Genomic DNA, 14,780 nt, shown 5'->3' with positions numbered 1-14,780 from the left:
ACTTAAAATACTGCCAGTGTTTGAGAATAATTAGTTTGCACTAAAAGTTGTAGTTAATTGGCTTCTGTTCTAAGTCATAATTTATGTATAATCAAATATTATAAAATATTAATACTTATATTCTCTGTGGAATTCAGTGTATGTTATGTACAAATAAATACATGGCATGCACATGTATCCACATCCACAACACACACAATTTTCTTCTTTAGCTGAACATCCATATGAAGAAAATAAATGAATAACCCTCAATATTTTAAGAGAAAACAAAACTACCCTATCGAGACTTCCAAAACACTAGATAGTTCATAGGCTTTCCTGTTTGTGCATATTCTGAATGAATGGAACTATCTAAAGTTTTTAAGTATTTTATAACAAGTAAAGAAAGTGACAGACTGTCCTGCATTACATAGAAGTGTCTAATCTTCAGCACCTTTGGTTTCTTAATGTGAATCCTTCAGAGAGGAGGGCATGTCATTCAGCCTGAGCCTCCTTACTTGAAAAGACCTTAAAACATGGCTGCTATTCAGTGGGGAAAACTGGTTTAGGTTGTGAAGTGAGGCCTTATTACAAATACCCACTTCAAACGTGCAATATACTTTCTATGTCTTTTTTTTTTTTTAAGGTTTTGTTTATTTTGAGAGAAAGAGAGAGGCAGAAGGAGATGGGGGTAGAGATTTTGAGCTTGGCATGGAGGCTGACATGGGCTTGATCCCACAACCTGAGATCATGACCTGAGGAGAAATCAAGAGTCAGACACTCAACCGACTAAGCCACCCAGGCGCCCTGACTTTCCATTCTTTTTAGTGCTACATGACTTCTAATTACAGAGATTATAGCTATTTAATTCCCATGTTATGTCAACCTAGTGTTTCCTGAGAAGCAAGAGAGATATTCTCTTTCCATGATCAATATGTGGCTATTCCTGAATATGACAAAAATGGGTGTTTTAATTACAAGTGAGCTCTTAATTTGTAGCTGTATCATGCAAGCAATTGCTTTTGCATATATTCATATTTTGTAGATTTATATTTAGAACATTGGCCTTTGCAGTTTTCTATCTTTCATATTAATTTTTCAATATTTTAAACTTGTTTGTGTAACATAGACACATCTCACAAATTTTTTTAGAAAAAATTGTTTTTAGAACATGCTTTTAGACCATGACTTATCTTCTTTATCTCAACCCTCTAACAATACTTGTGGATCTTTTCATATCTTTTGAAATTCATATTTTTATTTGTGATTTTAAAAAAGATATAACTGGGGCACCTGCGGGGCTGAGTTGGTTAAGCAACTGCCTTCCGCTCAGGTCATGATCCTGGAATCCCGGGATTGAGTCCCGCATTGGGCTCCCAGTTCCATGAGGCGTCTACTTCTCCCTCTGACCTTCTCCCCTGTCATTCTCTCTCTCTCACTCTCTAGCAAATAAATAAATAAATCTTAAAAAAAAAATAAAAAAGAGATCACTACTATTCAATTATATATAAAATTAAGGAAATTGCTTAGGCTAAAAAAAAAAAAACTAATGAACACACTGAATGGTATAGGAATTTAAGCTTTGTGGTTTCATATAATTTAGTTTTTCTAATAATTTGTCATTCATTCCAAATTCTGACAGAGAGTCCCAGCTAAAACCTACTGCCCCTAATTCTTTATAAATCTGAAAGTTGCCTAGGCCTCATTGAGTGTCTGGGAGATGATGTGCTTTACCACTTTCTGCCTGGCATTTGATTTTTGGGGGTTCTTAAAGTATTTCAATTTGTTCTGATTTCCTTCAATTTCTCCTACTTCTTTTAGTTTATTTGTATATACAATGTGAAAAAAAAAAAAAAAAACCACTAACAACACTTATTGTAATGACCTCTCTGGCAAGAGGTTCCTGTGAAGTCTCAGAGATGTGAATTCAGGAAATGGCCATTTGAGACCAGAATTCCAGAGACCATTTAGAGACAAACTAAGTGTATTTCCCACTATCCTCTTTCTAAGTTAATTTTTTTCCCACAGAAATATCCTGTTTTAAATTGAGTTCTTGCCTTCAGGTCCACAGACAATTTGTTTGTTTGAAGATTAAAAGATCTAAGCAGACTGATGCCCTAAACCAGACAATCTTCAAAATTTTACATCATTTAGTATGTGGAAGGGATAGCTTGTTTCATCATTAGCTGGTTTGTGCAGGCAATGGAAAAAGCTGTTCATTTTAATTTTAGGCAAAGGGCAATAGTACATCTTACTGAGAAAGTAAACTTCCTTAAAGAAATCGTACCACATTATAAAGCTAAATGATTTATAAATTTTCTCTCTGTGTTTTCATAATATCTCTGGTTATTCCTCTGTGTTGGTTAGTTACAAGCTAAGGAAGAGAAGCTTATAACAGTTACATAAAGCAGCTTCATCTGTTTAAGGCTTTATTCAGTATTTACTGAGTATCTACTGTGCTGTTCTTATGTTGGAATTAGAAAACACCGCAGACAAAGTTCCCTGCCTACATGGAATTTGCATCCTGGTCCTTGAGACTGAGGTCACACAGCCCTATAGTAAAATATACATTATGATAACAATTTACCTTCAAAGAAACTGTAGCAATAATATTCAGGGAAGCAGTTTTTAGCTAAATTATGTACCAGGTCACATGGTGATTCATAATCCTTTCCCCAGGTATAAGGAGGCCCATGTTGATCCAAAGCAAATGAGAAATATTAGAGGACAAAGAAGTCACTTGAACATTTCCTAAGGGCAGACATTGAGGGCATGGAAATAAAAAGGCAAGCTCTGTCCACCAGCTGCTTATAGTCTAGGGGAGGAGACAGAAGGGTGGTATTAATTACACACAGATGTGCTCTGCTGGAGCACAGAGAGGCATCTTACCCAGAGAAAAATGGCTGGAGCTTAGGACCAAAAAAATTAAGAAAGGTATTCTAAAAAAAGCCTCCACTGAGTCTGAGCAGGTGAAACAGGGAACGGGGAGAGTGCAACAGATGGAGGAGTTAAGGTGAGTAGAAGACCCAGAATAGTCTAAAAGCTAGAAAATGCGTAACTTGGTGAATATGATTTGGATTGGGTAACTAGTAGAAGAGGCTGAACAGGCAAGGAGGGGCTGGATCTGGTAAGTAAAGGCTTACTGATTAGGTTTGCGTTTCAGAAAGATTACCTTCCATCATTATGGAAGGTGATTCTGGACAAGATGAAGAGTGGACGTGGGGAGACCAAACTTGAGGTCACTATAATAATCCAAATGACAAAAAATAAAGGTCTGAAGTAGAGTATAGCTGTAACTGTGAGGATCTGAGATTTACGGACGAGGCAGAATTGATAGAAAATGACGAATTATACTCAGAGAGTAGATAAAGGTTGAAAACTGGCACTGGCATCAGAACTTACTACGTTATTCCCACAGTACCACACTCCTAGAATGATATAAATACAACACTGTATTCCTTAGCCAGAAGCCTGCTTTACATGATAGCTCTGAGGAACTTTAGTACATATTTTCCTGCTTATAAAGAAGTAGATGTCTATCATTTTAATATCCCTTGGATTAAGAGGTTTACTATATATGGCCAACTTTCTTTATCTATCCTTTATCTAAATTGCTTATCTCTTGGCCTTCGTGCAATAGCAGCTCTGTGTAAGCAGGGTAGAGCCAAGAAAAAAAATATACTCTCACATTAACTATTTGAATGTTTGGCTGATAAAAATAAATCTAAATATGTAGGTCAAATTTTGTTATAGTCAATCAATTCAATAAGGGTTTAAGAAACAGTCATTGTACAACATCCAGGTTAAAAAGAGATAATGAAGCCACAGTTGGGGGCCCTAGGAACATGGAACAGAAAGCAAAAACACTCAAACACAGCTAAAGAACATAAACAGCTCCTAAAATCTTAATGTAAATGGACTCTGATCTGTATGATGAGAACCAATCAGTCTCATTTCTATTAAAGAACTTTTTTTAGTGGGGATTTGATAACTAAGTAGCACTTATAATCTATAGTGTAAACTGCACAGATAGAAATCTTGAGGTGGCTCACAGTCAATGCATGTTATTGTTTTTGAATTACCTGAATTTTAAGACCCTATAGCAGGAATCACAGGTTTCTTACTTAACAGCAGTCCTTTCTGTTTCTCATTGGCTTAAATAAAGGCATAGTGTTAAGTCCTCAAGCAGGTCAAAGCACCCATACCCCAGAGCGCTTCTTACCACAGCATGATTCTTCACATAGCAGGGCTTGCACACGGGCTTGTCATTGACCATCACATATATTTCCCCAGCTAGGATGTTGTCACAGTCAAAGCAGCAGAAGTGTTTCAAATGCCAATTTTGGTTTTCTGCTTGGGTGTACTCATTGCTGAATATCAACTGGGAAGAGGGCAAAAATAAGAGGAATCACGTATTTTCCTTTTTGCTACAAATGACAAAGCTAGGTTCCATAGACTAGTAAGGGATTTAGATCCACAAGTAAAAAATCAACCCACTTTCCTGATCTCAAAGTCTGAAAATAACTTAATCCTTAAATTCAAGTTATTATTTCCTTCAGTCCAAATCAGTCTTCTATGTTCCTGGACAGTCTTTCATTAGTCAACACAGTTAACATAGACACCCCGAATGACTGAGTTAAAAGTTGTTTTCCCACTCAACTCCTCTGCGTGTAAATATTGGCTAATTCATGTGGACTTTCTGCCAAGGATGGCCCAGTGAAGATGGTTAGGGGACTCTATGGGGGCACCAGAGGGAGCCCATCTATAGGAGCTGCAGGGAACACACCTCATCGCAGCCAGCACACCGTGGTTTCTCACTGTCACAGTAATGTCTGCCACAGTACAGCTTCCCTTTCTTCCAGAAATAAATCATGTCGACCAGGAGCTCGTGGCAGGTACTGCAGACGAAACAAGCTGGATGCCACAGTTTATCATAGCCGGCCCTTTCAGCATAGATGGCTGGGTCACCCTCTTTCATACTCTGTTTGCAGCAGTAGCAGGACTGAAAGGAAACCCGTTCAAAACAATATGTCATTGTAAAACTGGCATTTCTCATCATCAGTGTCACAGGAATTCAGAGAAACAACTTCCAAGAGAAAGAATTCCTACTAAAATTAGTAATTTGTCCACAGAGACAGTAAGATGTCAGCATTTCCGGGAAATGGAATTTCTTGGCTTTCTCCAGGCTCTTCAAACCTAATTCTTGTGCCCTGCTGTAAAGGAGCACTGTTTCCTGAGTTATCACTTACAGAAAAAGGGCAACAATAATTTCCACCCCAACTTTTAAGTGGTTCTCCCAAAATCATTAACTTAGAGCTTATTGGTATTGGTATCTTTCTCTCTCTCTCTCTCTCTCTCTCTCTCTCTCTCTTTTTAAACAGGACTAAGCCTTATTGGTTAATGCATTATTTGTATCTATGAGAAATATATTACACTAAATTTAGCTCTTATATTTTGTTCATGTGTATCACAATTCTCTTTTAATTTCAAGGCATAAGAAAAAGACTTCAATTTCCCTCCTATGAGAGATTTTTAAAAAGTAATATTGGTTGTATAGTTGACCCTCGAACAACACAGGGGTTAGGGGTGCTGACCCCACACGTAATCAGAAATCTACGTATAAATTTGACTTCCTCAAAACTCAACTACTCGGGCGCCTGGGTGGCTCAGTGGGTTGGGCCGCTGTCTTCGGCTCAGGTCATGATCTCGGGATCCTGGGATCAAGTCCCGCATCGGGCTCTCTGCTCAGCAGGGAGCCTGCTTCCTTCTCTCTCTCTCTCTGCCTGCCTCTCAGTGTACTTGTAATTTCTCTGTCAAATAAATAAATAAAATCTTAAAAAAAAAAAAAAACTCAACTACTAATAGTCTACTACTGATTTGAAGCCTTACCAATAACATAGTTGATTAACACATATTTTGTATGTTTTATGAATTATATACTGAATTCTTACAATAGAGTAAGCTAGAAAAAAGAAATTATTATTAAGAAAATAAAATGGAAGAGAAAATACATTTATAGGACTATACTGTAGCGATTAAAAAAAAATCTGTGTATAAGTGGATCTACATAGTTCAAACCTGTGTTTTTCAGCGTCAACTGTATATCCATATAAATTTGAATTATGAATTTTAGGCATGTTCTCACAAGCAAAACTGAATTAACCTAATCATACATTATTCTTGTTTATGGGAAGAGATAAACAATTAACACCAAAATTATGTTTGGAAACAGATTCTAGAGGAGCATGTTGTCTTCCAGCATGACACCAATGCTAACTACTATGTATACATAAAACTCACAATTACTCTTGGCAACAGAGATCAGAAAATTGGCGTTAGAGGTTTCAAATGTGATGATTGCTAAAATAAACCTAAAATGAATTTTAATTTATTTCCTTCACTTACTCCTTTTGGAAATTGAGGAATGCCACCCCGCCCGCCCCCCCACCCGCCCCGTAAAAAATATTCAAAGAATGGGAAAGAACCTGTAGAAACAGACCAGTTGGGCCAACACCAGGAGCTCTGTACTTACATACTGAGTTTTTTTGTGTTCGGCTGATTTGTCTTCCATGGCCCCCACGGCTGCTGGGGTGCTTCTATCCCCGCTAGGGATGTACATTCTGTTGGGGCCTTGAGCATCCATCTCACGGGGAAGTTTGACATCTCCTACTCCCAGAGCTTCGCTCTTATATTTCTTCACAAACTGTTCCATCTCTTTTACCTCTTTGGGAGACAACTCATGACACTTTGAAGGGTCCTGGTCATGTGCAGGGAGCTGCTTTGCCAGCTGTTTCTTTCGGTACTGTGCCCCCTCTGAGCCTGCCACTGGCTGCTTCTCCTTGGGCAGCATCTGCATGTACTGCCTGGCCTGAACCACAAGGAGACCCGTGTTAACTGAGAGGTGCCTTGGTCATCAGACAAGCAATATTTTATAACACACACCAGAAGCAAATTAAGAAAGAAGGGGGTTTTATCCATTCATAACAGTCTTTATAATATAAATATCTTAAGATATTAACATAATCAAAAAAGGTATTGTAAAATAGATTAAGTTCAGTAAAAATAAATACATTTTTCTCCATGAAATTAAACTTTTGTTGTCAGTGTATAAGAAGATTTTGGTTATTAATGTTTACTTGTGTTATATATACAAATATATAATTGCAAGAGAACACAAATTTTTAGCAGGCATGGTTAAATGTTTAGAACTGCCTATGGATCAAGAACATTTTATCATTATATATAAAAAAAGATATCGTAAGATTCACTTGAATGATTTAATTAGTCTTCTTAAAAGACTTCCAAATGTTATATTTGGTTGTTATAACAGTAAAAGGAGTTTGACACAAAATTACCTTTTTTTTCTTTATATTGTAAAATATACTGTTAAACACTTTTTGAGTTAAAAAAAAAGACAAATTCTATTCTTTCAGATAGTCCTTGCCATCTTAAGAGATACCTCTCAAGTATAAGCTAGAAGTTACTAGATATATACAAAATATGTTTTTCATCTAATTATTTAAAAATGTCAGACCATTCCCTCAAAAGGGTTAACATACCTGAGTAGTCAGGAAAATTCTATGAGGTATCTAATTTTACTTTCAAAAACCAATAAAAGTTTGAAGTCAAAGTAATGGGAACCCCAGAAAAATAACAGACTTGAGGTTGATTAGGTCACCAAAGGGACTGCCCTAAAAAAATAGCCCCTGAAATTTAACAAACAGACTGCCCTTCCCCTAATTATTTACCAATGCCTGATTCTGGACAGGAGGAGCCCATTCATAGGTAACTGTATTGATGGAGACATTCTTCTTGGCAGCAACTGGATTGGTCAATATCATAACATTACGTTTATACATGGGAATTCCATCTGATTTTAGCTTTGCAATCAGGGTGGTATATTTGGTGTCTTCAAAAAGTTTTCCCACTTTTCGATCCTCTTCATTGCTCAAGAGGACATCATGCTCTTCTTGGCCACACTTGCAGTTACGACATATTTTTCTATAATTTTGGAAATAAGTTGGCAATAACTAATTATACCTAATAAATAAGTAAGCATACTCATACATTTATAGTTTATAAAATACTTTTATACATGTTCCACAAAATGGTATGGAAAGGCAAGGTACTGGGCAGGGGGGCTTCCAAGAAGCTATCCATAAATTTAACCAAGGAAACATAAAAATGTACCTTCACATTATAAGACTTTAAAAAGTTAGTTGTTCTTTTCTTTTTTAATATTTTATTTATTTATTTGAAAGAGAGAGAGAGAGATCACAAGTAGGCAGAGAGAGAGGGGGGGAGGCAGGCTCCCCACTGAGCAGAGAGCCTGATGCGGATCTCGATCCCAGGACACTGGGGTCATGACCTGAGCCAAAGGCAGAAGCTTAACCCACTGAACTACCCAGGTGCCCAAAAAGTTAGTTTTTAATTAAAAAGTGTACACTCAAGGGGGCATATCTGACCAAAGCCTCATCTGGTATTCCTCATTTTCTTAAATCAATAAGTAAATAGAATCACCCAAACACTATTACAGCAAATTTCACATTTTATTGCATGGTAAAATTTCATAGCCATTACCTAAGTTTTTTGTTTTGGGAATTTTTTCTAAGTGAGAGGGAGGCTGATATAACTTTTCTGATCAAGGACTATAAAGCTATATGCAGCATTAGCTTTCCTCATCTCCTTTCCTGTCCCCTTGCTAATTTCCCTTCCTTTCCCATGTCCCGTTTTCTTTCTCTTTCTTTCCTTTCCTTTTATTCCTTCAAACATTCACTGACCACTTACTATGTGCTCTCATATGTATAAAAAACCAGATAGATGAAAGTCCCTGGAGTTTCAGAGAAATGAAATGAAAGATACCACTAGATGAAAGCTACTGCTCTCTTTCTCCAATCTGGTCTAGCAGGTAATCATTCTTTCATGCAACTTACATGAACATCCATGTGCTTAGCTTATATATAGCACTTAGCTAAGCTTATAGCAATGAACTTAGATTGATACACCCTATAACTGCATTTGTGATAGATAAGTACAGGATATTTTGAGAGGTCTAATTTTTACTTAGAACTGGTGAGAAAAGGGCTCCATAGAAATATTACTCCATAAGAAACTAACATTTAGGTTGAGAATCTGAAGGATAATGAAACAAGTATGGTGTGTGTGTGTGTGTGTGTTTACTTGAGATGGGATAAAGAAGAGAGATGAAAAGCCTCCAAACATTGGGTAGAAAGTGTATTTGTGATGGTCCTGAATTAGGAAAGAGTTTGTGCCCTTAGGTCCCATAATCAGAGAAGGCTGGCATGGCTGCAGTGAGGTAAATAAAGGGGGAGTGACAAGGTTGGAGAGGTGGGCAGGCATAAGATGTGTAGGGACTTGTAGGACACATTAAAAGATTTGGCTTTTACTGTAAGAATAAGCAGGAGGCACTGAAGGCTTTTAGGTAATGGACTAACATGATTAGATCTATCATTCTCAAAAACTCTACCACCTATTATATGAGAATGGATTAGGGGTAGACATAATTGGAAGGAGTGAGATCAGTTCAATTAATATGTCAATAATGCATCCAGTTTGCATGCTACTACTGCTTTACAAGTGGAATTTATATTTTGGATGGTTATTGTTGTGGTCTAGGTACAATGTATTATAGCTTAGACTATAGTATTTAACAGTGGAGATAGGGAAAAAAAAAAGAACAGATCTCCTCAAAGGTAAAACTGATGAAACTTTGTGGTTGATTTGGATGTAGTGATGCTAAAGGGAAGGCCCAATCTGTCAGAAAATGAACCCAGGTTTCCAGGATGAGTAAGCTGGTGGAAGGAATATAACTATGAAAGAACAGATCTGAGATAGTTGGGAGGGGGGAAGCTGATCAAAGCTCTCCAAAATTCAACTACTGAAAAGTTCAAAATGTCTACAAAACAGGGTAAAGATATCAAGTAGATTGTAGGATATGTAGATCTGGTGTTAAAACTGTAGCCTGTTAGAAAATATAAATTTGGGAGTCGGGGAGTGACACATTTGCATGTAAAGTAAACAGATCACTTTCACTTCCTAGGCAAGAGTACAGGGAAAAGGTGGGGACTCAGGAAGGAGCCTGGCAGAGTAAGCAAAAGCTGGAAAAGGTGACTGAGGAAAACAGAGAAGTTGAGAGACTTTGTGGTGTTAAAAACATAAGCTGAAAGTTAATATAGGGCAATGGTAGTATATAAATCAGAGGGAGGAGTCTGAGAATTTAAAAAAATTTGTAATATCCTTACATTGTTCAGGAAGATATCGAAGATACAGATTAACATTTGATGTTGTTAAGCATGCATAGTAAGTTAACTAGATAACTTTAAAAAAGTTAATATGTCCTTAAAAAAGGACATATTACATATAATTTCTAAACTTAGAAAATGGAAGGGTGATATAAAATGCAAGTAATTAAACAGGAGGCAGTAAGAGGAGAAAAAAGAAACTTAGAAGATTAGGACATGTAGAAAGCACAAATTAAGATGGTTAACATAATCCAAATATATCAATAGTCACAGTAAATGGACTCAATGCTCCAGTTAAAAGACAAAGGATTTCAGACTGAGTAATACAACAAAATCAGACTTTATGCTACTTGGAAGAGACACTTAAAATTTAAGGGCAAAGAAAGGATGAAAGCATAAGGATGCAAAGAGATACATCAGGCAAATTCCAACAAAAATTAAATTAGATAGTTATATTAATATCACACACTTTAGACTTTAATGCTCTTTAATGAATATTAAAGAGAATCACTATGTAGTGACAGAAATTTAAAATCACCTCTATAATGTAACAAGTATAAAATTAATATAGTTTAATAACCTATTCAAAATATATAAGCAAAAATAACAGAACTTTAAGAAATAAACTCATTATAATAACACTAAAAATTAGAAATAAAGATTTGAATAATGCAATAATCCTGATCAAGCTGATCCATAAAAAATATCCTATACAGTGACTGGAGAGCACTTCTTTTGTGAACAGTTGATACACTTCAGGAAAAAGATAGACCAAGTCTCAAGAAATGCCCAAGGAATCACCATCAACCACATTATCTGATCAGAATATAAGTATGTTAGAAATCAACAGCAAAAAAAGAAATCAGAGAGGGAGACAAACCACGAGAGACTCTGGACTCCAGGAAACAAACTGGGGGTTACAGAATGGAGGAGGGTGGGGGGACGGGGTAGCCGGGTGATGGGTATTAAGGAGGGTACGTGATGAGCATGGGGTGTTATATGCAACTAATGAATCACTGAATACTACATTAAAAACCAATGATGTGCCATAAGTTGGCTAACTGAACATAATTTGAAAGAAAAGTAACTAGAAAGTACTTTTGAAAGACTCCTAAAAAATTCAATATTGAAACAATCACAATAGGAATTAAAACTAACATTTTTAGGAAAAAAGAAAACAAAACTATTACTTCTTGAAATGCAGAACACAACTGAGGGGTTGCTCAGGAGAAAAGACATAGCTAATATGCTCGAGCTGGAAGGACAAAAGAATAAAATTAGTAAGTTTAACTCAAGAAGTTAGGAAAAACAAAGAATAAGTCTAAAGAACATGGAAGATAATAAATAGCAGAAACTAATAAAACAAGTATTTGCTTCTTATAAGATACAGGGAAAAAAAAAGAAAAGCATCCCATACATTTTAACATCTCTTCTGACTACATTTTGCTTAGTAGTTTTAGCTCCAGAAGAAAAACAGACAGAATTTTAGGAAGGGTTTCTGGGGAAAAGCCCACACTAAACATACATCATATTTAGTGCATTTGTTTCATCAAGAAAGCAACCTTGCCATCACTTCACTCATACAGTCCTGTGGGTGCTAATCAGAGCAGTAAGAAAAATCAAAGAAAGTGAAGTTATAAGGATTCATCAGAAAGGAGGAAACTAAACCGCTATTAATCACAAACACTGTGACTGATCATACAGAAATGCATTAACATCAGTAAGAGTTTAATAAGTTTTCTAGACTTAAAATTGGATTTCTCTATACTACTTAAGTTAGGAAAAAACAACTAAAAATTCTTAAATGAATCTCTTTGCCAAATAATAAATTATTAAATGATTATAGATTTTTGTGTTTTGTTTTCTTAAGGTGAGGTATCAAACTAAAAATATTAGATTTGACTTGTGCAGTCCAGAGAGAGAGAGAGACAGAGAGACAGAGAGAGAGACAGAGATATAGGGGGTGGGGAGGCAAACTAACTTCCTTGTGCACACATTGGTTAGAAATCTTTATTTGGTAAGAATGTGCTGAAGAGTTTGCATATTCTAGTTCAGCTATAAAAGACTCTTAAATCTGGTTATCTCATCCTCCCACCCAGTGGGAAGGAGCATCTTATTCTACTACGGTATGTTCTTTATTCTTGTTCTTTAGTTAACAAAAACAATATAATCATCCATAAAACTATCACATTGCTTTTGGTCCAAGTTTAAAATCATACCTTCATGAGCAGTCTTTAGTTCTTTAGGGGTGGGAATTTAGTCCTTAATATAGATAAATAGATCCTTATATGTCTGTGAACTATGGCATGCATCCTAATAATTAGCAAAGTGATTGACTAAAGAAGGAAGTAACAAAGTCACAAAGATATGTGATGAAGGATATGGACTTCCTCTGGAAATGTTTATTACCCAGTTCTACTCCAGAACAACATGTGCACCCTAAAATAAGGGGAGTTAGATTTTAGAATTTGAAAGACAAAAAAATATGTGAAATAAAGTCTGGTGGTTTCTAAAGCATGAACTATAACAAGCTATAGAATAAATAAGTTCTATTTGCTATGAAACATTATATATAAAAAGGTGTATTAGCCAATGATATAAGAGTCATCTCTATACTTTTTTTTATTATTTGTTCTGGCTATTCTTGGAAGGTTTACGTTCTGAGAATATCTATCTTCCCCATCCATCCCTTCACCCATCCACATACCCTTATTAAGTAGGTAAAATCAGGTTAAAACAGTATACCGATAGCAGCAGTGATGAGGGGAAAAAGAGGTTTTCAGTTTTCTCAGTGGGGAAAACCCATGATTGATTCATGATAGCTTTCAAAGTCCCACACACATTATAAACCTCATCTGCATCCTCGTGGCAGCACGGTGTCTGCAGTAATAGAGCACTTGGCAGGAACAGGGCTGAGGGGTGGAATGGTTCTTTCAGTTTGAGTTGTCATCACTAAGCAGCTGGAGTGACCACATCCCTTTGGGACCCCTTACTCTAGAGCTCCATTTCTAAAATACAAGGGGATAGCTACAAACCACAGTTCAAGAAAGAGACCTATAAAATCTGGGCCAGGTGCCAAGAGCTATCCATTATAGAAATCAATGCTATTTACTAGTTCAAAAAATTATTTTAAATAATATGGGGGAGGGGTCAGGCTACAGTGTTTTACATTTGAATCAACTATTTAAATTGGAAATTTTTATTTCTACAAATCTCTCTTAAGAGAGATTTATTTATTTATTTGATTTAGATTTATTTATTTATTTGTTTGTTTGATTTTGTTTTTAATGTATTTATTCATTTGAGAGAGAGAGAACGCACATCAGCAGGAGAGGGACAGAGGGAGAGAATCTCCAGCAGACTGCACCGAGCGTGGAGCCCAATGTGGGGCTTGATCTCACAACCCCAACATCATGACCTGAGGCAAAATCAAGAGTCTGACACTTAACCGACTAAGCCACCCAAGCACCCTCTTTTAAGAACTTTTAAAGTCATTAGGAAGATATCCAGTAAGTTTATCTAAACGAAAATTTTGTTGAGAAATCAGGGGAGAAAAGGATATCATTATCTTGGTACCCAAGAAAAGGTATGAGACTGAGTAGGACATTTATTACAGAATTAACTTCAGCCTAAAATCATCCAGATCTTATTCTTCGTAAGAAAATGAAGAATTTTAAAAAAAATTGATTTTATACCAACCTAAAACAAAACAAAAATGCCATGGGTGAGCACAGTAGTACCCACATGCTGGGGCAATGTTTGTAAGGTTTGTTTAGTATCTTTCTTCAGATGCTTCACCAGTAACTTCTGATGATTTATGCAGACAAAAGTTTGTTTACTACATTTATATGAGCTATACCAATTTGATAACAATTTTTGAAGGAATTATAAGTCAGTTACCACACTTAGCACAGTTGCCAAATCTCTAAATCTTCTAACCTATCCTTCCTATAGAGCACTACTCAAATTCTCCATAGGATGTTAATAAAAGTTAGATTGGGGAAGAAAGAAGGGAAGTGAATTCAGAATTAAGTTTATTTAAGAGTCTTTTTAACAACCTTTTTAAAAAAGTTGCAAATGTAATCTGATAGGCCAGGAAGCTCTAAGGTATGGGGGATTAGGGTTATTTGTACTAAAAAGTTCTTTGTACAAAAAGTTTAGGGTGTTAACACATACACATGTAAAGGTTAATATGCATGACAAATTGGAACTGTATACTCACATTTTCATATTTCAACTTTGGATTTCTTGAGTTAAATCCAGGAGAGTTACACCAAAATTTAGCAAAAGTATTGTCTCAGAAAAATAGAGATTTACAGTTTCAAGCTGAAAGCAGTCAAGATACTATTTTTCATCCCCCACACCCCCCCAAAGAGAAATTATTTTGTATGACTCTTTGTAAAAAATATTATTTTTACAAGGCAAGTAGCAACAACTGGAGTGCTTTGACATGCTGCCAGCATTCACAGAGATTTAAAGGTATGGTCACGGCACAGCTACAAACCATATTTTAAAAGGGTTGGAAGCTGCCGTTTTATA

General features: G+C 36.1%; 1 protein-coding gene across 1 annotated transcript in view; it reads right to left on the bottom strand.

The window, feature by feature from the left end:
• The window catches only part of TES (testin LIM domain protein), a 45,412-nt gene that overhangs the window by 2,624 nt on the left and 28,008 nt on the right, over window positions 1–14,780 (bottom strand). The window contains exons 3-6 of the mRNA XM_004741924.3: window positions 7,728–7,980; window positions 6,512–6,847; window positions 4,766–4,981; window positions 4,202–4,360 (exon numbers count right to left, since the gene is read on the bottom strand). Of these exons, the coding sequence (XP_004741981.1) occupies window positions 4,202–4,360; window positions 4,766–4,981; window positions 6,512–6,847; window positions 7,728–7,980 (964 nt within the window). The remainder of the gene's footprint in view (window positions 1–4,201; window positions 4,361–4,765; window positions 4,982–6,511; window positions 6,848–7,727; window positions 7,981–14,780) is intronic.

This window comes from Mustela putorius, unplaced genomic scaffold (assembly GCF_011764305.1).
Source record: "Mustela putorius furo isolate JIRA1106 unplaced genomic scaffold, ASM1176430v1.1 tig00003845_pilon_pilon_pilon, whole genome shotgun sequence".
Lineage (NCBI taxonomy): Eukaryota > Metazoa > Chordata > Mammalia > Carnivora > Mustelidae > Mustela > Mustela putorius.
The sequence above is the reverse complement of the archived record's forward strand: the minus strand, read 5'-3'. Positions and strand labels throughout refer to the sequence as shown.